Source organism: Ambystoma mexicanum, chromosome 7p, assembly GCF_040938575.1.
Source record: "Ambystoma mexicanum isolate Mex_15411 chromosome 7p, UKY_AmexF1_1, whole genome shotgun sequence".
Taxonomy (NCBI): Eukaryota; Metazoa; Chordata; class Amphibia; order Caudata; family Ambystomatidae; genus Ambystoma; species Ambystoma mexicanum.
Window position 1 is genome coordinate 613,346,411 of NC_090939.1, and position 23,733 is coordinate 613,370,143.

At 43.7% G+C, this 23,733-nt stretch overlaps 1 protein-coding gene across 2 annotated transcripts in view; it reads right to left on the bottom strand.

Moving 5' to 3' along the window:
• Nucleotides 1-23,733, bottom strand: part of PPP2R3B (protein phosphatase 2 regulatory subunit B''beta) — an 877,473-nt gene that overhangs the window by 66,771 nt on the left and 786,969 nt on the right. For both annotated transcript variants that reach the window (XM_069636634.1, XM_069636635.1), the window contains exon 10: nucleotides 22,429-22,604. In XM_069636634.1, coding sequence (XP_069492735.1) covers nucleotides 22,429-22,604 — 176 coding nt within the window. The remainder of the gene's footprint in view (nucleotides 1-22,428; nucleotides 22,605-23,733) is intronic.

Here is a 23,733-nt window from a genome sequence, read left to right on the forward strand (position 1 = left end):
GTGACTAAAGCAGCGACTAAATGTAGGTTACCATTTGGGAAATAAAAGTCTTGTGTAACAAAGTGCTGTAGCAAATGTACAAAAACATTATGAAAACCAAGAGCAAACAACAGACCTGATGAAAACCTACGTCACATGTGGGGATGCACCTACCTTGGTGCAAAGGGAGAAGGCTAAACCACTGGTACATCAAATGCCCTGGGGAAGAATGGATTTGGCTTTGTGAACAACCCACAGATTTGGGCTTAGGGTGTTGCAGCCACCAAGGAAAACGGGGAACCCCATGCATTTCCGAAAAGAAGACACCTGTGGGAATCCACAGAGGTCTGACTTGCACAAATCGCCTTAGAATGTATTACCCACAAGCCCTGGCAAGGTCCAAAATTTAGGGAAAAAACCCCACAATTTTCAGACATTTCCCACTGGGAAACCACCGAAACACGACGCCAACAACACATGTCCTACCTTCCCACGTTCCCATAGGTGTCCCACCGAAAACGGTACCTCACATGTCTGGGTGCACCTACCTGGGTGCAAAGGGAAAAGGATAAACCACTGATATCCCAAAGAGTGTTGGGAGAGCAGATTTTGCAGAAATTTGCTCTTGTGCACAAGCTACAGATTTGGGCATAGGGTGTTGCAGCCACCAAGGAAAACAGGGAACCCCATGTATTTCTGAAATGAAGACACCCGTGGGAATCCACAGAGGTCTGACTTGCGCAAGTCGCCCTAGACTTTATTACCCACAAGCACCGGCAAAGTTCGAAATGTAGGGAAACCCCCCCCCCCACAATTTTCAGACATTTCCCACGTGAAAAGCACTGAAACACATGGCCAAGAACACACGTCCTACCTTCCCGCGTTCCCAATGTCCTGACGAAAAGGGTACCTCACATGTGTGGATGCAACCATCTGGGTGCAAAGGGAAAAGGTTAAACCACTGGCAAACCCAAATGTTTTAGGAGAGCATTTTGCAGGAATTTGCTCTTGTGGACAACCTACAGATTTAGGCCCGAGGTGCCGCAGCCACCAAGGAAAACAGGGAACCCCATGCATTTCTGAAAAGACGACACCCGTGGGAATCCACAGAGGTCTGACTTGCATCAATCACCCTAGAATGTATTACCCACAAGCCCTGGGAAAGTCTGAAATTTAGGAAAGAAAACACAATTCTCAGACATTTTCCACCTGGAAACCACTGAGGTTGTCCAGCCCCAAACATCCACATAGTAAATAGGAAGGTGAACCCAGCCACCATTTTGACAGAAATGGTTACAGATGATGAGGTATATGACTGCGTGACTTATGAAGGACCCGAAAATGACATTGAAAAGTTGCGAGATTATGTCATCAATGATGGAGGTGTTCTTTGTCGATGGTTTAGCGACTATTAACCAAGAGACAGGGAGGAGACACACGGGGGCCGCAGTGGTCAGTCTGGTGGATGGAGAGTATGAGACACTAGTGCAAAAGAAGTTACCAATTCATTACTCAGCAAAAGCAGCCAAGCATATTTTACTAATTGACGCTCTAGAGGCATCGCAAGGATGTCGAATGACTACATATTCGGACTCGGCATATGTTACCACCACTGTGCATTCCGGATTGTCCCGGTAGAAGAGGAAGGGGATTTAGAAAAGGAGATGGGTCGTCTGTACAACATGCTGCCTTGCCAAACAGATTTATCTATGCCGTATCGCAGCACACTCTAGTAGAGGTGGGGAAATGCGCCATGCATACCACTAACAGAGACAAATGTTCTCTCAGAAACACTGCAGCAGAGGCAGCAGCCAAACATGCAGCTTACCTCCCAGTACCAGAGATTTTCAAATACCCTGAGATTGCAAATATCCAAGTACAACTGCCAGCTCCATATACATCTTTGTCAATTAGTTAAATAATTTAGCTACAGGGTTCGGGCCCCACAGGAAGAGAAGGCATAATGGCGAAAAAAAGGGTGTGTGCAGACCCCAACCAATTTGATTTGGAGGTAGGGCACTACAGGTAAAGTGGCAATGTCTCATGAATTAGTGATTGTTGCCTGTGAGCAATTGCACTACTCTTCTCATGTATCGAAGCAGCATATATAGCGGACATACAGGAGGACTGGTACGTACCAAATGTGCAGGAACTATTAAGCATATTTGTGTCAAATTGTACTATACGCTAGATTTATAACACTGGGCAAATGCTGCAGACACTACGAGGCACTTTGCCCTGCCCTACTGGGCCATTCCGTGAGCTTCAAATCGACTACGCTGACATTGGAGAACGATGCAACACTTTTCTATATTTGTCATTGTGTTCCCCTTCTCCCATTGCCAAGTGTGCAGTTACATTTCTTGCACGAGAAGTGTTCCCCCAAGGGGGGAGTGTGCGAAGATTTAAGGTCAGACAATGACACATACTTCTTCAATGAGCTGTTCAAAGAAATAACCGCTCTACTAGACCTTAAGCATAAACTCTGTTCAATTTACCACCCTCAAGCCAACAGCTTGGTCGAACAGATGAATAGCCTCTTAAAGGCCAAGCTTTCAAACTTATGTGTTACCCTCAAGAGGAATTGGTTCTATTGTTTGCCCTTGGCCCTTTTCAGCATGCGGACGCAACCATGTAAGGATCACCATCAGTCCCTGCGTGAAATAGTAACAGCAAGGCGTATGCTTACGCCGTTATCTCCAGTTAGGAGTGCCTCTGAGGCTCACAGGGCTGCGTATATCTTGGTGGATGGATTTAAACAACAACTGTCTGTGGTGATGCGTTCAACCAAATTTATTTTTCAACAGATAGCACCACGGCAATATATATATATTAGTAACTTTGTCCACACGGGGGAGCGAGCCAAGATATAACGGTCCATTTACAGTTGTGTACGAGACTCCATTTGTGGTCAAGGTAAAGGAACTGCGATATTTTCGCCCAGTGCACCCCACAAGACACCAACATCCTAAATCTTATTTATTCTGAGTATTAGCAGCTAAAAATATTTGATGCTTATTTTGATGTTATTACCACTGCAATGTTACATCTGTATGGTACGTTTCGAAAGATATTCATGTTTCAATATTCAACACAAGACCAGTATCTCCACCACTGCCGCAGAATAATGTATTTATTGAGTTGCTTATGTTTTGGCTCTCTTAACTATCAGCATGTACATAAGTGACAATGTTATATGGGCTAGGCATATAAGGGGGGGGGTTGAGATAGGGGAGCGTGCGTGTGTGAATATGGGAGAGAACTTAGTTGGGGAAACTGGCCAGGGTAATGGACAGTTATACAACATGACTTTATGGATGTACAGAAAACGAAGTGACCAGCCCAGGAACATGGAAACTGTCACACAGAACAAAGAGAAGGGCGGATGAGAGAAGGGGATATGATGAATATAAAGGACTTGGGTTAGACAAAATGACAGATGTGCACCATCCAGAATTTAATAATGCGTGGTATCGTCACATGCGCTCAGTGGGGAAGCAGAGGGCAAATGGGAGCTCCTTGATCACCCCCACGTGCCCAAAGCACTCAAAATGTTAGTACCTTAGGAAACCATGTGTTCTCGTATTGCTCAACTGAGCCTCAGTGTTTACATCGGATTATTGTTTTCATTAATTAATTGCTAATACATTAGTACACTTTGTTTTCAAAAACGACTGTGGAAAAAATAAATTAAACCCATATTAACTGAATGCCTTGTATCCTTTCTTTAAATCAATGAAATGTAATGTCATTACTAGAACAAAATATAACTGTTTGCCTGAGCTTCTTCCAATTGTGCATGGATGCCCTCGGGTAATGCGCTCCTATTTAAAGAAAAAAGTTGGAATGCGTTCCCAATTCAACTGGTGCCTGCCATGCCTATGCATTTACAATTTCAATGGATGTGATGATGTAGCTACTCTTAACTGTTTCACATAAATCAAGTAACAGGAGTCTCCAGGCGGTTCTTTGGCGGCAGCCATTACCGCCCTGGACTTACCTTCCTTTCTTTAAACTCAATTGTGATGTTATGCCCGACATCATCCACGACCCGCCGTCACGGCAATGTGAAGTTGATAACGTACGGCTTCTCACTGCTCCAGTCTCAATGTTAAATTCTCATACCGTCCTCTTTTGCTGACCACTTCCACCACTTGAAAGCAGATTTGTGAAATATCATTCCTTTGGTCGATCCAATGACTTACTACCGCAGAGTTCATGTTGCATGTTCGAATACATGATCTATGTTCATTCCATCTCAATTTGCACGGTCTTGAGCATTGTCTCACATAAAATATGCTGCAAGGGCATTTAATTGTGTAAATTACATTCTTGGTATCATATGTAGTATAACTTTGTAGTTTTATTTTTTCACCAATCTTGGGATGATTTATGACATTTCCTTTTGTTACAGACCCACAGCTTGCACAGTGCAGGCATGGGAACATTCCTGTTTTTGTCGTTAGTGCTGTGTTTGGGACCGTTTTAGTTTTCACTACATGATCTTTAAGATTTCGGTTTTGTTTGTAAGCAAAGGCTGAGGTTTCACGAAATAGATGTTCTGCTCTAGAGTCACATGCCAGTGTTCTCCAGTTTTTTTTGAATGACTGATTTGATTCTTTTGCTCCCCTTAGAATATTTTGAAACATATACTAGCTCTGCTGTTTTCTTTCTTTTGGGCTGATCTGTGGGAGAACTCATTATTTCTACTCTTTCTAGACGTTCCCTTGATGCTCTGACATCCTCGGGTTTGTAGCCTTGAGACAAACATTTATTTTCCATGATGGAACTGTGTTCTTCATAGTCCTGTGGGCTGCTCACTATTCTACGAACTCTCAACATTTGACAGTACAGTAGATTCTTGATCAGGCTCGGTTGATAGAAATAACCTATTTCATCGCTTGCATTTCCATCTGTCTCTTTTCTGAAAATATTTGTGTGGTATTGTTGTGATGTGGCTGTAATTTCTACATCTTGGACATTTTACTGTTAAACTGAATTCTTTCATCTATGGTATTAAGGTATTCAAGAAACCCCTCTAGGTTCTCTTTACTACCTCTCCATATTAAAAAAATGTCATCCATGTAACGTACCCAAGATTTGAGATAGTTATGCCAAATTTGATGGTCTAGTACATGATGTTTCTCAAACTTGTACATAAAACAATTAGTATGAGTGGCCACCATGGTGGCTCTGTCCGAGTAACACATTTTTATTTGATGCCATATCAGGTTGTTTTCCACTAATGTACCACTGCCAGGTACCCACCTTAGCCTCCTTCGTGTCTGTAGACACCTAGATTTGCCCTCACGCTTTTGGCGACCAGGTCTATTCAAAATGGACAACCTTTTTCTTCACGGACACCCCCCCGCGCTGTGTCCATGGTAACCATATAAACAGTGATACACAGACTGCTTAGTGCGCCGCTCTAGAGAATACGGGCTGAAACATTCTGTTCGAGTGTTTACCGGACTATACCAAGTTTAGGTAAGAAGAACCTTGTAATCATTTTGGCTGATAAACCACATGGGGACACAGATCACACATGTAGATCAGCAATTTGGCATTTCTTCAGCACCCTCACAGCCCGGCATGCTTTTGTTAACACACGCACATAGCTGCAACATCTAGAGAGCGCCCAGAACCCACGTAGTCCGTTCTCCAGTGGCTTGGTTTGGTTTATAAGCCTTTGGGTCTTTACACTTGACCTCTTGAATAACAGTGGCTGTCTGGCGAGTGTTCCATCTATTGCTCTTGCCAGATGCATCTCGGCATTCACTTCAGCGTTCCTCAGTAAACGCGCAAGCACGATTCCACCACAGTGGGTTTTCCTTCCAACACCGCAGCACGCATGGCCAGGGGGCATTATACACCATGTATTCATTAATTTTCACCTATTTGGTCACCACTCCTTTTGTGACCGCACCAAAATGCTCAATTGTCATATTTAAGAGCTAGACCGATTACACCATTTGTCTATGGGCCTCATTACACGGTAGGCGGTAAACCATGGCTCTATTAGCGCCATGGTTCATGCTGGTAATTTACCGGCACCACCTTGGAGGAAAGGGGAATTACCGCCCCATTCCAAGGTTGGCGGGGGGGTAATTCCCCCTTCCACCATTGCCCTTCCCCATTCCCATTTTTGCCCCATAGGGCTCTATGGGAATGGGGAAGGCGCTAATTGCGGTACCGCAAATTGCAGTACCGTAATTAGCTCCACCGGTCCCTTTGCGGGTTGGTTTTTAACACCTGCAAAAATTAGGCGTTAAATTCCCCAACCCGCAAAGGGACCTCGTAGTAAGGCGGTAAGGATTTACTGGTACCGGTAAAATACCGGTAAACCCTTACCGCCTACCGTGTAATGAGGCCCTATGTCTCTCCCTTTGCTGTGGACGGCAACAAGCTCAGTGGTGCACAGCCAGACCTGCCCAGCAAGGTTTTGTTACATTTCTGCTTTGTCTGTGGCCCACACCAACGGTAGAGACACAGATCCCAAGGTGTATACCGACATACACTTGGTAGTTTATTTTTATTGTATTCATACAAATCCACAGGTCTCCTACAAACAAGCATTAGCCGGCCAAGAAAGAGCTCTGCCAAGATTCACGTGCACGGTAAGCCCTTATGGGGTCTTATTTACAAATATCATAAGCATTCATAGCTCATAGATATCAGCATACTCTAATACAGACTTCTTTTTGGCACTCACAGAACTATTTTTGATTATTTGCATTCACACACAGGAACACTCATTCTTTGAACAGCTATCAATTTTTATCTATCCTGATGAAGGCCACTCCAGTACAGCATCTTCCAACAGCTTCTCATGGTCGAAATACAACTGTGTTGACATTTCTACACAATATTGAGGGTTCATACTGTTTATTAAGCTGTGTTTTTAGCAATAAACAAATGAATTGCAGCACCCAACAAATGTAATGGGACCATTCTATTTTTGCAATATTCTATGCTTATCATTTCTACTTTACATGTTTAAAAATTGTACTATGTTCACATAGTATCCTTTGTTTTCTATTATAAATTGTCTCTGTCCTGTAACACATTTGGTTTACACAGTTGTTAGTATATATCTTACACCATTATGACATATGTAATTGTGATGTCTACTGTTTAAACTACTAGTAACATTCACTGAATCACTGAATATATTTGGGTCCGCCCTGATCAATTTGTGCTGTTTAGTAGGCTGCCATGGAGGTACCAGAAACTTGTAGAAAACATTGATATTTGTATTGAAAGTATGAATTTTCAGCAATGGATTGTAATAGGATCATGATAAATTATTTTGATGCCTTAACGTCTCCTGCATTGAGGAGTACCACTCTATTCCCTCTGTTCCCAAATCGCATGGAATTGAAGTGTATAGACTCTTCACGTCTATGCTAAACATGATGTTGTCTGGTGAATATTCTTCATTTTGTGTGAACCGTTATAAAAAATGTGCGGTATCTTTGATATAGGTATCTGTCTTTTGAATGATTGGTTGAAGAAAATATTATATGTATTTTCCCAATGGTTGTAATATGCTTTCCATAGCTGCTACTATGGGTCTTCCAGGTGGGTTAGTTGGATGTTTATGGATCTTCGGTATAGTTTTAAAAGTGGCACCCTATGGGAGTGTTAAATAGGAACCTTTTGTTATGATGGTTTATCCATTGTAGCTCTTCTGCTCTATTGAGAATATCTTTAAAGAGCTCATTATAGATAAGGTGGGATCTGCCTCTAATCTGGCATAAATCATGTCACCATTCAGTTTTATTTATTTATATTTTCATTTGTAAAGCGCCCAAAACCCTGAGGCACTAGGCTGTTGTTGCGAAACCAGTTACATGATACATAAGCTTCCCCTGGCAGTGTGTGAACATGCCAGGAACATTCAGAACTGAAGAAAAACAAAGTACAGGTGGACAAGCAGCAATAGCTCACTTTTTATGCATAGTGAGAGAAGAGGTCCTTTAGGGGAATAGCCAGGTATTCAGGGCTTTGCGGAAGGCACAGTAGGAGTGTTTAGCTCTCAGATTAAGGGAGAGGGCGTTCCATTGGTTTGCTGTTACAGATAGGAAGCTCACTCCGCCTCCTTTGGCTCGTCTGACATTTGGTAGGATGAGTCGATGGGCATATCGAGATCCGGTCTGGTGGGGTTGGTTCTTTCAATTCTCTGGGACAGGTGTTGTGGGGCAGTGTTGCTCAAGCATTTATGCAAAATGGATAAAGTTTTGAAGATAATCCTATCGCAAATAGGTAGCCAGTGTGTCTTTTTGGGCGGTTGAAATATGGTCTCTCTTGGGGATGTTTAGCGCAGCTCGGAGGGCATTGTTTTGAGTTATCTGTAGTTTGTATATGTTCTCTTTGGATGTCCCGGCAAAGAGGACATTACAATAATCCAACTTGAGGCTCTGGCAATGGTAAGGCAGCTCTCGAATCAGGAATTGTCTTGCTGCGTTGATGAGTTTGGCAGTGTAAGCTGCCGATGAGGTTCCCGCGCTCACTTGCTTGGTGAGGGAGGAGTCGAGATGGACGCCCAGTGTTTTTACAGCAGGGGAGAGGGGGGATCTGGAATCAGTCCATTATGAAGGAGGTGTATTGGGGGCTCCGTTTCTGCAGCATGGAGGGTGAGCCTACCAGCAGGAGCTCGGTTTTGTCATCGTTAAGACACAGATAGTTTATGGCCATCCAGGTTTGGATTGTCGAGTACATTTTGTTGAAGTTGTTGGAGTCTTCTTCGTAGGAACCAGACAGGGGAAGGAGGATTAGGGCGTCATCGGCATAGTTGGTTGAAGAGATGCTGATGTTGCCCAAAATGTCAAATAGGGGTTTAGTGAATATATTGTAAAGGGAAGGGGAGACACAGGAGCATTGGGAGACGCCGCAGGGAATGGGGATTGGAGGAGTGCTGGCTTTGTCTTAAAAGACTCTCATAGATCTCCCTTCTAAGAAGGAGGCTATCCAGGAGGTGGTGTTGTCAGAGAAGTTAGCTGAGGCGGTTAGATGGTGGCACAAGGTGATGTGGTCTACTAAGTCGAAAGGCAGCCGATGGCTGGTGTGCCCACATCTCTGGCGAGTCAACTTTGGTTTTTAGATCCAATAGTGTGGATTTGGTGCCACTGCCTGGTCGGAAGCCAGATTGACTTATCCCTAGGATGTGGTTAGATTCCAAGTATAATTGGATTTGGTTGTAGGCTACTCTAGCCAGGATCTCTAGCAGGAAGGGCACTGTGATGATGGAGCGGTAGTTGTTCGGTGCTGCAGGGTCGTGTGAAGGTTTTTTTTTTAAAAAGGGTGGCGGACCCATGATTCCTTGAGGCTAGCTGGGACTGTGTTGGATGAGAAGGAGGTGCTAATGAATTTAGTGAAGAAGGGAAGCAGGGCTTCGGAGCAATCTTTAATGATGGGCGCTGGGCAGATGTCTCCTTTACAATTGGATGGTTTAAGGTTTTTGAGGATGATGGCTGTTTCTGAGTCTGAGATTTCTCTGAAGTGGAAGGCAGGTGTGCAAGGTGTGCTCTGGAGGAAGGTGGCGGGTTAGTGGGGGTGGATTTGGCAAGTTTGGTCTCTATTATATTTCTAGGAGGCATATTTTATCCTTCATGGCCCTCTGGATATCCATGCACCATGTTTTGTCTTTGGTAACGGTGCTAAGGATTTTGAACAATTCCTGCAAATTGGAGTTGGCTTTCTCAATTCTAGAGTTGTATATGTCCGCTTTAGCTGCTGAGATGGCTTGTTTATATTCCTTATCAATTTAATTAAAGGCTTCTTTGAGGAGGGCCTTGGGGTCTTTTCTCCAAATGGCTTCTATCTGTCTTTTATTAGAGTGCAGGGCTTGGAGGTCTGTGGTGAAGCAAAGGTTGGTTTGGATTTCCTGGGTAGGCGGGGCGGGGGGCACCATGTTAACTGCATTGGTTAGAGTATTTGAATATAGGTCTGCTAGGACTTGGGGGTCGGTTCCCGCTAGGGGTTCTGTGCTGCGGGGCGAGAGGAGGGGGAGATAGAATCTTTGGTGATTTTCTGGGAGCTTTGGGCTAAGGTAGGTGGCAGCGTGGGAAGGGGGTTGTTTCTGGAGGGGGAATGAGAAGCTGACGATTTGATGGTCTGACCAGGGGCAGGGTGTGTTAGAGGTGATTGTGATCTTGCTGTTCAGGTCAGCTATCCAGTCAAGGGTTCTGCCTTTATTGTGGGTGGGGGAGGCGACACAGTGCTTGAAGCCCATGTCAGAGAGGGCATTTGCTATGGCCGTGGCTGCCCCATCAGATAGGTCATGAAGGCATAGATTGACAACACCCAGAAGAATAATTCCTGAGCAAGGCTTGATGTTATCACCTATGGCGTGCACAAGGTCTTCCTCGAAGGTGGCAATGGGTCCTGGCTGGCGGTAGAGGATATGTAGGGTTATAGCGTCGGTAGGGGCAGTTTCCAATTTAATAGAGAGGCGTTCGCAGTGACCTTCTGAAGAGAAACCGTAAGGTCTGATTTGTAAGGCATCCCTGTAGATAAGAGTGACGCCTCCACCTCGGGTGTCCGATCGGTCACATCTATGGACGGTGTAACCCTCAGGAAGGGCTAGGGATAGGGAAGGGTGTGAAGCCTGCTTGAGCCAGGTTTCTGTGATGGTGAGCAAGTCTAGTTTACAGGTGGTGATCAGGTCATTGATGTCCAGGGAGTGAGCATGGATAGACCTTGCATTAATGAGGGATCCCTGGAGGAGGGGGGATTGTTGGGGTACTGGCAGGGAGGTTTTCAGGGGGTGTGTCTGGGGCTTGGTGTCAGTATGAGCACTTACTGTAATGATAGGTACGAGTGGGGGTATGGTGCTGACGGTCTTCGTTTCTTTCAGTGGTGGGCAGAGACAAGCAGGCATAGGAGTTTTTTTGGGATGGTTTGTATGTATCGTGGGGCATGGAGGTGGTGGGGATTTTGTAGGGCTGGGTGACATGGGCATTTGCTGCACCTGTTGTAGTCAGATAGTAACTGGCATGGGTCCTACAGCTGAGGTTGCCGTTTCTCTTTATGGAGGAGGTAGGGAGGTGGGAGCTCTCGCTGTTCTGATGCTTAGCCTGTTGTTTCTTAGTATGATGGTTGCTGGGGCATATGTGGGACTGGTGCAAGTTCTAGGTGGGTTGCGTTGGATTGGGGCGGAGCAGCGATAGAAGGTGAACTTAGGGTGCGTTGGCAATTGGAGGAAATGATAGAGCTGTGGCTTGTCGGCGTGACCGTAATGTGCTCGGATGGGGAGGTCTCCAGGTTTTTCAGTAGATTGCTGGATGGGCTGCAGGTGAGACTACGCTGTGGATCCTGCTGTGGTGGGTTGATGGAGGGATGCGCTGCAAATTTAGCGAAAACAGCAGTGGATGTGCAGGTCGGTGGGAGTCTGGAATCGGTGCCGCCGAGGAGGAGAGTGCTTGAAAACACAGGGCAGGTCAATAACAGTGGTTGCAGGCAGCACACTCATTCTCTGGGATTAGCAACGTTGTGAGTGGACACGAGTATTAGTGTCATTAGGGCAGGAACGCGGCAGGTCGATGGGTGCTGTGGAACCTGAGCTAACAGAGGTATGTAAGTAAAGAGGAGGTTTGTGTAAGGCAAATTCTTCAGCGGGTGGGAGGAAGGGGTCGGGCAGGGGTATGGCGAGTGACGCTTGCAGAAGTTGGTGAACAGAACATTACTGAATTCAACCTTAGTGCCGGCAGTACAGTGAAGTACGTTGGGCTTACCTTCAGCCTTGATGAAACGGAGAGCAGCACACAGCGACTCAGCAGTGGGCAATGGTGGCAAGTAGCCTTGGGTGACTGCCTTGGGATGATGCCCGCTCCACCATCCGGCAGACCATGGGCAGGGTTACAGGTAGTCGTTGCGACCAATCGGGGTCTGCCATGCTGGTGTGTGGCTCCTCAGAAGGCTGTTCTTTGTCGCTCCGGCCATCTTAAGGAGTAGTGTAGTTGTTTCAGATCCTATGCAGATCTTACTTTGTGGGTCAGTTGGAGTCCCTTCATTGACGGGTAATGCAGCCGTAGACTGCTCCTGCTGCCTTAGGTGACTGCCTTGAAATCTGACAAGGCATAAAATAAGCAGTGGCGCGGAGCAATTTGCTATGCAATTCTGTAGGTTTTCTAATCAAATTGGCACTTGTGTAGCAAAGTTAGCTATTTAAGTTACCCTGTTCAATGAAAGCACAACTCACCCTGTATTCCTCTCTTGCCTTCAGAGCTCTCTACACCCTCTTTTCTCTGTTCACTGCAAGTTCAAAGGGGTTAATGGAGAGAATAAAGCAGTAATCATCCCCTTCACTCATATGCCAAATGGCCTGTGTGGGAGTGCTACGCACATTTTATTTTTATTTTTCAAATAATTGCAAACCAGAAATAGTCGGGATAGTACTGTTGTTATGCCAACTGTATCCTGTCTGCCAAAGACCAGTATGTGTTATTTTTTTGTATCTTTTTTACAAAAAGCTTTCAATTCCTTTTCTAAAAATGCAATTGGTTACATAATGCAGAATTACAGTATTGCTACTGTAAAACATTGCATTGTCTCCATGCTTTACAGTGAAGTGTATCTAAATCTCAGTGTCAAACCGATTTCATTTTGTTGGGAAAGATGCATCAAATCGACGAGTGGACACTTTTGAAAATGTACATGACCACGGGCCAAATGCTGTGATGGCAAACCTAGTCCTGTGGACTGCTGGTTACATACAGCTTGCAACTGGTGCTCAACCCATGAGCTGATCCCATACTCCTTGACATTCTATCTTACCATGTTGGTTTAAACCTGCTACCCTGAAAGTGAGATGGCTGCAAACTACAATATTCTGCCTAGTTTGCCCAGTTCTCTGCCTGCTACGCCATCCACTCTGCTTGGTCTTTTACATAATGAATACACAAAAAGCTAACTTAATATTTACTTAAAGTAGCAATCAATAGTTTCATCCAGTCTGTACATCTACAGACCTACTGCAAAACTGTACACTGTAGTGGGCCTCCAGAGCTCATTCTATGATTACGATTGCATTATATATTTGCACCTGCAGTAAGGAGAGCTGGTCAAACTGTTTTCAGAGCCTTTTTATCATATCTATTTATTTGTGTCCATTCGTGCAGCTAACCTTTTTAGAGATACTCATCCAGGGCTCGCAAAGCATTTTAGCCCACTTGCATTGTCGAGTAGATTTTGAGAAGGGCCAGTACTACTTGCAGGGGATTTTGGAAACCTTTACTTAAACTTTACTTTGTTTGCAGTAAATGTCAAATAAAGGTTTCACTGTGCATGGCTGGCCTCTGGGTGGCAGCAGTGTGCCAAACTAAAGTGGGTTTGTGGTGACATGCATCATTTTACAGAACAAATTTGCAAGGCCTCACTTATCTCACTAATGTCTTACTTCAGCAGTATACAAAAGTGCTGTATTGTTGCTCATTTTATATCTTGGGTACAAGTATCTTCTGGTGGCATTAAAAACATTAGTACACAATTGCTAATCAAATGGGTTTGTTTGCTAATCAATAACAATTTAATTAGCAAACTCTGCTGATCAATTTTTGAAAACTAATTTATGCCTTGTCTGACATTCATTATCGTAGTCTGAAGTGTTCATTATCACTAAGGCCCTGCCCTTGTCTGCAGGGCGTATTGTTAGTTTAATGTCTCCATGTAATTTTTTTTAAGGAGATTGACTTCATGAAATTTCTAATTCCCAGAGCTTGGATGTTTAAATGATATATCTTTAAGATCTCTAAGGATCTGTTTATGAAATATGTCCACTGAAGGGACATTAATGGGGTGGGGGAGCTTCTGCTTCTAAATTCTTTCAAGGCAGCTTCGGGTTCCCTTACGGTATCTCTATCTTGACTCTCTATTTCATCTTGATTACATTTTGATAATGATAGACGGTGCCAGCCTATATTCCCTTTTTAAGTACCTTAGAAAACATCATCTCTAGAAGCTCAGTGGCTAGTCCATCGAGCGCTATGTCGGGTTTGCAGCTTGTTCGAGGGGCACAGAGTACAACTTGTGATGATGGACAGAGATGATCAAAATGCCCCAAGAACGTTAAAGATCTGCAGTGCAAACCTCGTCCAATCCTAAAGATGGAAGGTGTAATATTTGTATCAGACAGATGGCAAGAAGCGGTAGTGACCTGCTTGGCCGGGGGAGTGATGATATGATATGATAGTCTATTTATAAAGTGCCTATACACAATGTGTTTCAAAGTGCTTCAAGGCAAGGGAGGGAACAAGGGAAAATACAATGACATTCTTATTAACAATCATGAATTTAACTATCATACTCTGCCTGACGACATTTCAGATAGTGCAAGAGCTAAGACATAAATAAGGAAGAGAGGGGGAGAGCGGGAAAGAAATGGAAACAGACAGGCGACTACCGTACTAGGCCTAATGACAATTCTGGTAGAGCCAGAGAAAAACAAAATGTGAGGGAGAGGGGTGCAGAAAGGGAGGGGATGAACAAAATAAGCGACTATCGTACTAGGCCTGACAACATTTCAGATAGTGCTGGCGGGGGGAGGGGAGGAGTGTGGGGGGATAGGGGAGGAAAAAAACAAGTAAGGAGAGGGGGAGGGAGAGAGGGAGGAGACGACGAGGTTGGTATCATACTAGGTCCAGGGACAATTCTGATAGAGTAAGTGCATAGAAGAAAGTAAGGGGAGGAGGGGCCGGGATAGGAAAAGTGAGAAAGGAAGAGGAGGAGAGAACAGAGAGTAAGCAGTCAAAAAAACTGGAGAAGCAAGAGGGGAGAGCGAATACAATTGCAGAAGTCAGTAGTAACGCATAATGTTGCAAGTCAGGATACAAGATGAAGATGGGAACAGCACGATTCAGGGCCTCCATGAGTACAGGATGCAAAGGAAGTCCAGCATGAGAGTTGAAAAAGGGTGGTGCACAGTGAATCAATGAAGTACATAAAAGTCCATAAAAGATGGGGTTTGATGAAGTAGTAATAAGGGCATGAACAATAAGTGCACAACAATATGGGGCACACATGCCCCAAAGCTCACCTGGATTGAAATTAGAGAAACCCCTTTGAAAGTGCAAGCATCGGAAGAATATCGACTGTTTCCAAGGGGTCAGCAGCATTCCAGTGGGAAGCAACAATAGGTGCAATAAGACTCTGTACATGCCAGATATAAACGAAGGAACTACAGCATTAATAGACATGTACTGGTGTGTGGTCAGCAGGCCTACATGCACCTCCTACCTTCATGGAGGGGTATATGCTCATTGGTAACATTACATTCAGCCATACTTATAGTACCTGAAGCACACCTTGCAACAGCACAGACTACTGTTGCAGCCCAGTCAGAGCGAACCTCGTCCAGTCCCTAAAGACAAGAAGAAGCAGTCGCTACAAGGCCAGAAGAGATGATCAAATTAGTTGTCTGAAGATTTCTCCAAGCTACTGAAAGAAATACCCGACAAATATCAGCTGTAAACAAAGACTGAGGTCTTCTACGCGTGTATCTTGTTAGCAGATCTCCAGGCTGCAGCAAACTTAAAATGGATCCAGATAGTGAGGTGGGAATTGATCCAGCTGGTGAACGATACTGAGGGAGGACTGAACCCGATCAAGAGCGAGATGCAGGCCACCTGGCTAATGACTCTCCAAAACAGCTATGTATTAGACCTATTGACGGCCATGGAAGGGGTGGGTGTATGTAAAACGATAGGACTGTCCTGTTGCACCTACATACCCCCAAATGATGCTGACAATAGGACCCTATCATACATCATAGGGGCCTTGCACAAGTTGAAGACTGGCATGGAAAATGACAGAGGAGTTGAAGCAGACAATTGGTTCGATACAATGTTCTCGTGGGCACCCTCATGGCACTGGTAAAGATACTGGTCCCTGTCGGGGTGCTCCTGGTACTGATGTTCTGTACATGCCACATGGTCCTTCCATGCTGTGACTCTTCCCAAAGAGCACAATGATGATGGTTGCAATTGGGCCAAGTAGTGCACTTTGAGGGACAAAGGATGGGCAGGCCCAAACAGAGGACCCTTAGAAATGTGGCATGGTGAGAGTTGAGAGACCCATAGAACCCCTCAGGACAGTGACAACGCTCCCACTGGACACAGATAACACTGGGTCGACTTATCAGGTGATGGAGGATGTATCCATTTTATATGTGCCCCAAAGCAGTATGCCCAGGTGGGGGAGAGTTTGCGTGATGTATGCAAGGTCTGGGTACCAAATGAAGGAATACGGAGAGCACAAGAGACAAGATTGGAAGAAGAGTTAGTTAATGTGGGATTAACTAAAGGGGGGGTTGGGATGCATATCCAAGTCCCTTGCCCCCCAAAGTGATGTAGGTTGAGGAAATTATATTAGGAGCATAAGTAACCAAAGGACCGGGACTGCAGCGGGAAGGGGGAGGAGCAAACAAGTTGCATACAGGTGGGATGGGGAGTAGAGAGTAGTGGGTTAGGGGACTTGATGAGGCCCTGGGGAGGGCAGTGCACTTTAGGGGTAAGGGAAACATAGTAGTTTGTAACACAAAGAGCGTATGCAAGAGCCAGTCACCTCCTACAGCAGACAGTGTTGAACCGCCGCCATCTGAGGATTGCGGCCCAGAGAGGCCAGGCCCCAGTCCCATCAGTAGCAGATCCTCACATTTGGCAGTAAGGCACTTGCCCATCCCTGTTCCCAGCCCACCAGGCAGATTAAAGAACCTTCACACCGAATAGATATGACAATACCATTGTCTCACATAGCAGTCTTATGCAACTAGAAAGGAATATGAATCATCCAGAGCGGGAAGGGCTGCGCCAGTCTATGCAGAACGATCTTCAGGGAGCCAGGGCAGTGGTCCTGAGCTGCCAAAGAGCCCAGTCATATTTAGGGTACCAGATACCCCCATGATACTGGTCACTCGATTTGAAATGCCAGATGCCGGTCATTAGAACTCCTAAATCCCTCACAGGTTGAGTGATTAGTGTGGTCCTAACAGAGCCTAGGTGAGAATGCATGGAGGTGGCAGTTGCTAAGGGGGAAGCACAGAGCAGGATGTCTCTCTCGTGATTTGTACTGTGAGGTGCACAGGGAGAGGCCAACAAATCTAGGTCTGTGTCAGGGTGATATGGCGGGGGCTGGGATCTGAAGAAGTGCCTCGCATTTCAGAGGGCCAAATTGTCCTTGAAAGTATGCATTGAGCCCAGGTCTAATTAACAGGTGCACATCACTCAAGTAACTTGCAAGGAAAGAAGCATTTGTAATTAAGGAACCAATCATATTTCTAGTGCCTAGAGTGGCAAGGCCAAAGATCACATTGAAGTGGACTGGCCCAATGACATCCTATACAATCCAATCACTCGGCATCCCATAATGAGCGAGTAGTATGTATGCAGGGGAAGACCAATGAGGGTGGGGAATGAATAACATATATTGTTTGGATCATCTGTGACGAGTCCTTTAAAATGTATTGATCTGCTTTGAACTAACCAGTGTGCTCCATGGCAGTCAGGTTTTAATGCCCCTACTGACAGCCGGGTCTGGATGGAGGCAAATTGGCTCAAACTGAATGGTGGGAAGGAGGAGGTCATGATCAGCGTCATTGATGCTATTTCTTTATATGGAGAATAAAACCTTTTTATCCTTGTAAGATATGCACCAAGCTTTCTTCCCTAAGAGGAGTGTCTTTTATTTACCTTGTTGTCGGTGTTATGCTCCACAAATTATTTGTATTACAAAGAGCTCTAAATGCCTGGCCTCCTCACAGGCAGGAGGGTGCTAGACTGGTGAGATGGGAGTGGAGGAGCAAAACAGTGCATTTTACCACACATCTTGGATAATATGTTTTTAAATTCATGATTTTGATAGAAACTAGGAAATAAATAGTACAATTTTAGTCATGTTGTGACCTGCCCCACCTACTTGGCTTTTGGTCCAAGTCCTGTCTTTGAGGCCAATTTCAGTAGTACAACCAAAAATGTTGCTGCATTTTAAAAACTGTATTTACACCAATGAAACGGATGCAGTGATTAAGAACATGGTTACCACCTGAAACAGTGCATCTTCGTGACGGATGCTGTGATTAAGAACATGGTTACCACCTGAAACAGTGCATCTTCGTGAACAATGGAGCAATGCAATTCATTATATACGACTTGACCTACATTGTGCAAATTGGTGCAACCCTTTCTACATATACTCAATCATGCTTTATTGCACCCGAAAACTAATTTCTACATAGTAGAACCATCACCTGAGAGAGAAGCTGAAATGATTAACTTCTGAACAAGTTATCTAACTTGCACCTAGGAAAAATACATGTAGTCTGCATTTAGAGTGGCAATGGCCAAGGCTTTGTGGCTTCTATAAACCATAGTACATGGCTCAGAAACTCTTGAATCTGACCAGTCAGGTTACTACTGTATTAAAAGAAATATTGTCAAGAGGCAATCGTTTTGGCTTTTTAATAGGCATGCTCCCAAAAAAATTAGAAAGTTCCTGCTATTATCTGCATATGCCCAGGTACTTGCATGATTGAGGAGGAATAGTAAAGTTTCACCAATCATGGTGTAAGTGCATGCTATGCTCTTACTCTGTTTAGGGTTAAATGCACTAGATGGGTCCCATGTAGTGGGCATTCTTTTGCAATGTGCAACTGTGCATTTGAAAAGATACGCACATCTTGGAATGTTTGAAATGCCATGCTTAGCCTAGTTAATAACTGAAGAGAACAGTTAACAAATGGTGGTTTTGTCGCCAATCTGCCAAAGCTAAACATAGAATTATTTTTCGCCTTCAAATTACTAAGCACAATGCTGCTTATGCAGTTGCCCATTATTCTTTATGCCATGTCTGGTCATTTTCAGTCCCTTCACAAACCCTGCTTTCTATCCCTTCTTCTCTTCCACACTTCTTAGTCTTTCTATTATAACAAACTGCTCTTGTTTTCACCACATTCCTTTTCTGTTTCACTGATTAAACTGCCATAATGAAGCCTCTCTATTGCACTTTGCTGATTGTAGGAAATCATCACATTGCTAAAAAGGCGCTCCTAGCACCCTACCAATTTACGTAGCTCTGAAACAATATACATGCATGCATAATATTTGCAAATACATTCATTAAAAGCTCATTTAAATTGTGAACTAGAACGGTTGATTTGTGGAGCAGAGTATATGGACATTAGATATAATCTATGTTAGTGGAGCAACATGGTAAAACGTGGGAAGGAGAGAGAGCAAGGTAAGGGTGGAGGAAGAAAAGAAGAGGGTGTGGTGGAGAGGAGAAAAATTATGTAAGACGGAAGAGGGGGCAGGAGGGAGGAGGGGTCAAGGAATTAAGATAAGAAGGAAGGCACATGGTGAGTACATGCTAGAAGGTGTTACGGCAGTGATAATGAATGGAGGGATATGACAAATCGAAAATACACAAAGGTGCACATTCGGGAATGGAAGGATTAGCACCATAAAAAGGAAAAGAAATCGGATAAAGAAAAGCATGAATGCAACCATAAATGTACAGTGAAATTCCTAGTGACATGGAATGGGCGACAAGGATAATAGAATGCACTTAATGTTGGTCTCCTCCAACTAGTAAAATGTGCGCATATCAGCTGTAAATGTACATAGCACATAACAGTAATAGGGCATCTCTAATGAAGATAGTGCACTGCATTGCAGCACTGCCTGGCTCATTTATTTTCATGATGCTAGGACCAGGTAGTGACGACAACGCGTCTCGGCAAGTTGCCAAGATTTAAAGTAATCTACAAAACGATGCACAGCACAAGTTGCGCACATTATTCAAGTTACAATTGCTGGTACCTGGAAACAAGGGGTAGGGCTCTGCATCGGCAAACACCAGCAAACATTGAGCACTGCACATTCTCTTCTCAAACAGCAGAACATCAAGCTTACAGGACAGTTTCAGTGTAGCATCAAAAGTACAGGATGATTTCCATACCAGGATTTGACATGCTGTCTATGCAACCTCTCTTCACGTCTGACACCATCCAGAGTGGTGGCTAAAGTTGTGGAAAATTCTCCATTACTCTCAACTTATGTGACCCCCCACCGTCCCCTAAATTATGCCAAAAGCCTAATGTTAGCTATGACACCTCTATCAGCGGGTACAGCACTACCAGATCCCCTTTCTAGCCTTAAGCCAAAAGGTATTCAATATGGCTAGCTAGTTTCGAAGTCCTCATAACATAAAGACAGTTTTGAACACAGCTCAAGACTCATTTACCCATTATGCGATTTATGTTACAAATATCTACCTACACATAGCACTAACAGTCCACCTCTTGCGATTGCAGATTCCCTTTGTGAGAAGCTCTCATATTTCACCTTTTCATATTCGTTCTCATCTTCCAATGCATGCAATTGATCCCTATCTGGAACAGTTATGTAATGTTGGCCTTTCATGTTTGAGAACCAAGTCTTTTCTTTCCTCGTACCATTTATTTGCCGCTTTTTCACTTTCTTGCACAACCTCTTCCCTTTTCCATTTATTCTAAAGGCCATGGTATGCTTTACACCTGGTGTGGGAGGGGTCACAGTTTGCTAACTCCTGGACAAGCTTTCAGCTCTTTAATACTCCTATGGAGTTACCTTACTGTGAAGGTGCTGATCCAGCATTCCTCATGGGCAGAGCAAGTACAGTCTACGAAAAGTATTTGAACAAGTCCTTATGCCTGGGTAGTGATGCAGTGGTTATGAGGTTTGGTGACGTCACCTGGTAATTAGAATATACATAGAGCTGTACCACACATCAGAGAGCTAGTAGGGAGCTGGGTGATGCCGAAAACACACGTGCTGAGAGGTAGGGTCAGAGGGAATTTGGGTCAGCACACATATATTAGTAGGTAGAAGGGCATGTTGGTGTGGCTTGGTTTTATTATGTTGGTTGAATTGTATTAAGCAGCATTGTTAGTTGCTGCAGGGAGCAACAGGATGGCCAGGTTATTGTTGAAAATTGCAGAGAATCATGATTTAGCTAAAGGCTGCAGTATCCATTATATTTTGTTTTATTCTCACTGCTGGGAAGAGGAGCTAATGGAGTGAAGGTCAGAATGGAAAGAGATGCTAAACGGGGTTCCAATTAAGTGTTGAAAGGGAACAGTTTCTCAGGGGAATGAAGTTGCTTTTCAGACAGCAGGTGTCTCACCAGACGATAAACTAATGAATATACAGTGATCGTGAAGGACACAGTATGATTCACGAGGGGGCTCGCATCACGGCAATGCCAAAATATAGCATTAGGAGGGGAGCAATTGTGCCCCAATTGACCAGCAGGGCATTTTGAACAGGAATAAACGTATGTGGTAGAACAAATAAATAGAAGGAATTAATTTCTAGCAGGAGGGCTGCAATGCAAACACGCTTTTTCATACAGCTGTCCATCGTGAGACAATAACTGGAAGGTTGGGCCCAAAGCTGGCCACATGTATCAACATGCGAGGTACAGAGCGCACAGGTGCAGCGGGCGAGGGACGAGGGGATCCAATCAGGAGAAGGGGATGGTGTGCTCCAAGGGCTGCAACAGTTTTGCTCTCGCTGATTTCTACCCGTAATATAATTGGTCGGTTTTGGTGGGATGCCACTGCGCGCGCTGTCTCCAACACAGTGGTCTAATTAGCATCAACCATTTTATCAACTTGCTTTTTGATGGATGCCAGCCAATCACTGTGTCAGGTTTTGTGCTTCCCAGCAGAGTATGTTGTCATCGAGGGGCAGTATCTCTTAAGGGTGGGAACAGTGAAACCTCCAATTGGATTGTTTAACGTATAGAGTTCTTTAGGGGATCGATGACGAGCAGCCATTCAACATGTCAGAATTGTACTAATTGTTACAATTGTAGAAATAGTTAGTTTCTCTTCAAAAGATGGAGCCCGGAAGTGGGAATTTGAGAAAAGATTTTTCAGTTCAGTTCAAAAGAGCGGTCTGTTTTTTCTCCCAGCTCTTAATAAAACGTGTTTCTTTCCTTGCTGCTTGTACACTACTTTTGGATTTTTACTTTGGATTAACTTGGGGGACTGCACCTTTACATTGCACAGTATCAAAGATTAAAAACAAAAAACATGGTTATTTATTCTCCTATAAGGAGAACAACCAAGGGAGACTGACTCCATAATGTGTAGGCAGATTGTACACACATATATACAATGTTGTTAGATTTTGCATCATTTAATAACAGCAGAAAATGTTATTTTGTATTCCCAATTCATACATTCTAGGATTGCACAGTTACATGAATGTTCTTAAAGAGCTCAGCACCATTAATCTAATCTTGGCTCTTAAAATTGCAGTCAATTACAGCAATAATAGTTAAGACAGTAGAGATGGGAAAGCGTCCGGTGGTATGTTACACCACAAGTCTCAATTAGGTGCTCTTTGTGTTAGATAACAGATAAAATAGACAGACAATGAACCTGCTTTGGGAAAAAAAGTAGCCTATTACCTTCTACCTCTGGTTTCACAAGATCCAGCACCTGGCAAAGGCAGTCCTCTAACGGTAGGGGTTCAATGCCCATGCTTTCCATTTTCTGGCACTGCTCTTCATAAAAATACTCCAGTTCATACATTGATAAAACACCATCTCCATCCAGGTCCATGCAACGAAACCAGTACTCAATGCTGCAATTAATTAAAAAAAAACATTTACTGTAAAATTCTGAACGGTCATGATGAACAACATGAATGAGCTGTATATTTTCAACACGTTGTTGAAAATGTACAGGAAAATATTGTAAGCTTTTTTATAGAATTAATAATAGGGTACCAATGGAAATAATTTGGCATTAGTGTCATCACTGTAACAACATCCCCCTACCTATAATGTTCACAAAGAATTGCTGTACTTTAAGCAGATCACCACCTGGAACCTTACTTTGAAAGCAAGCTTTACTTCATTTAAAATGTCATTAAAAAAAACTAGAAACAATATACATTTCTGAAAAGTAGTAATTCTGGTTAACAGGAAACTATACAAAATAGCGAGTAATTCCGTGTGGTGTACTTTAATTTCTGTTGTAGATAGCCCTCCCAATAAGCTCTGCACCAGTCTATTTTGCTCCCTAAAATTAGGCAAATACTCACAACAAAAGAATAGGTAATAAAAAGGCAGGTGTCTGACGATTGCTGCTGCCTGCATTGCTGTGTTGATGTGCTCTTACCAAAGAAATCAGCAGCACATACCACACAGAGGAGCCAAAATATTGCCTTACAGTAACTGATCTAAAGAGGGCCTGCAATATTAAAAGGCAACCGTACAAATTATGAAATTACTGGGCACAAAGAAAGTATCTATTACAACAAGCATGCCTACATAAAATAAATGCATTCTATTTGCCTAAGAATACTCTCGACAATGGTCCCCACCAAAAAATCCCTTTACGTCTAACTTCCAAAAGTATGAAGTAAAGTACTCCCACCGCGAAGGTTTATTTAGCGTCCTGTGTGTACATACTATAAATTGTTCCAGAAGAATTGTTTCACGTTGTATCATCTGAAATGGCATTAAGGTGATTTGGGAAAAAAGCTTATGCATAACCTCCGGATGGCTGAAGCCAATACCAAGACTGATTATTCACAGAGTTTGATTAATAGAAAATGTAGGTCTATCATACAAGGGGTGTGATTTTTATATCACAAATCATTTAACTTTTTATCAAATCAAAAAGTTTATTTGGGCGTAATCCATTACTTACAGTCAATCATTTATACAAAAATCACAAATAAAAAGCGTACGGTAGCAGGATAAAAC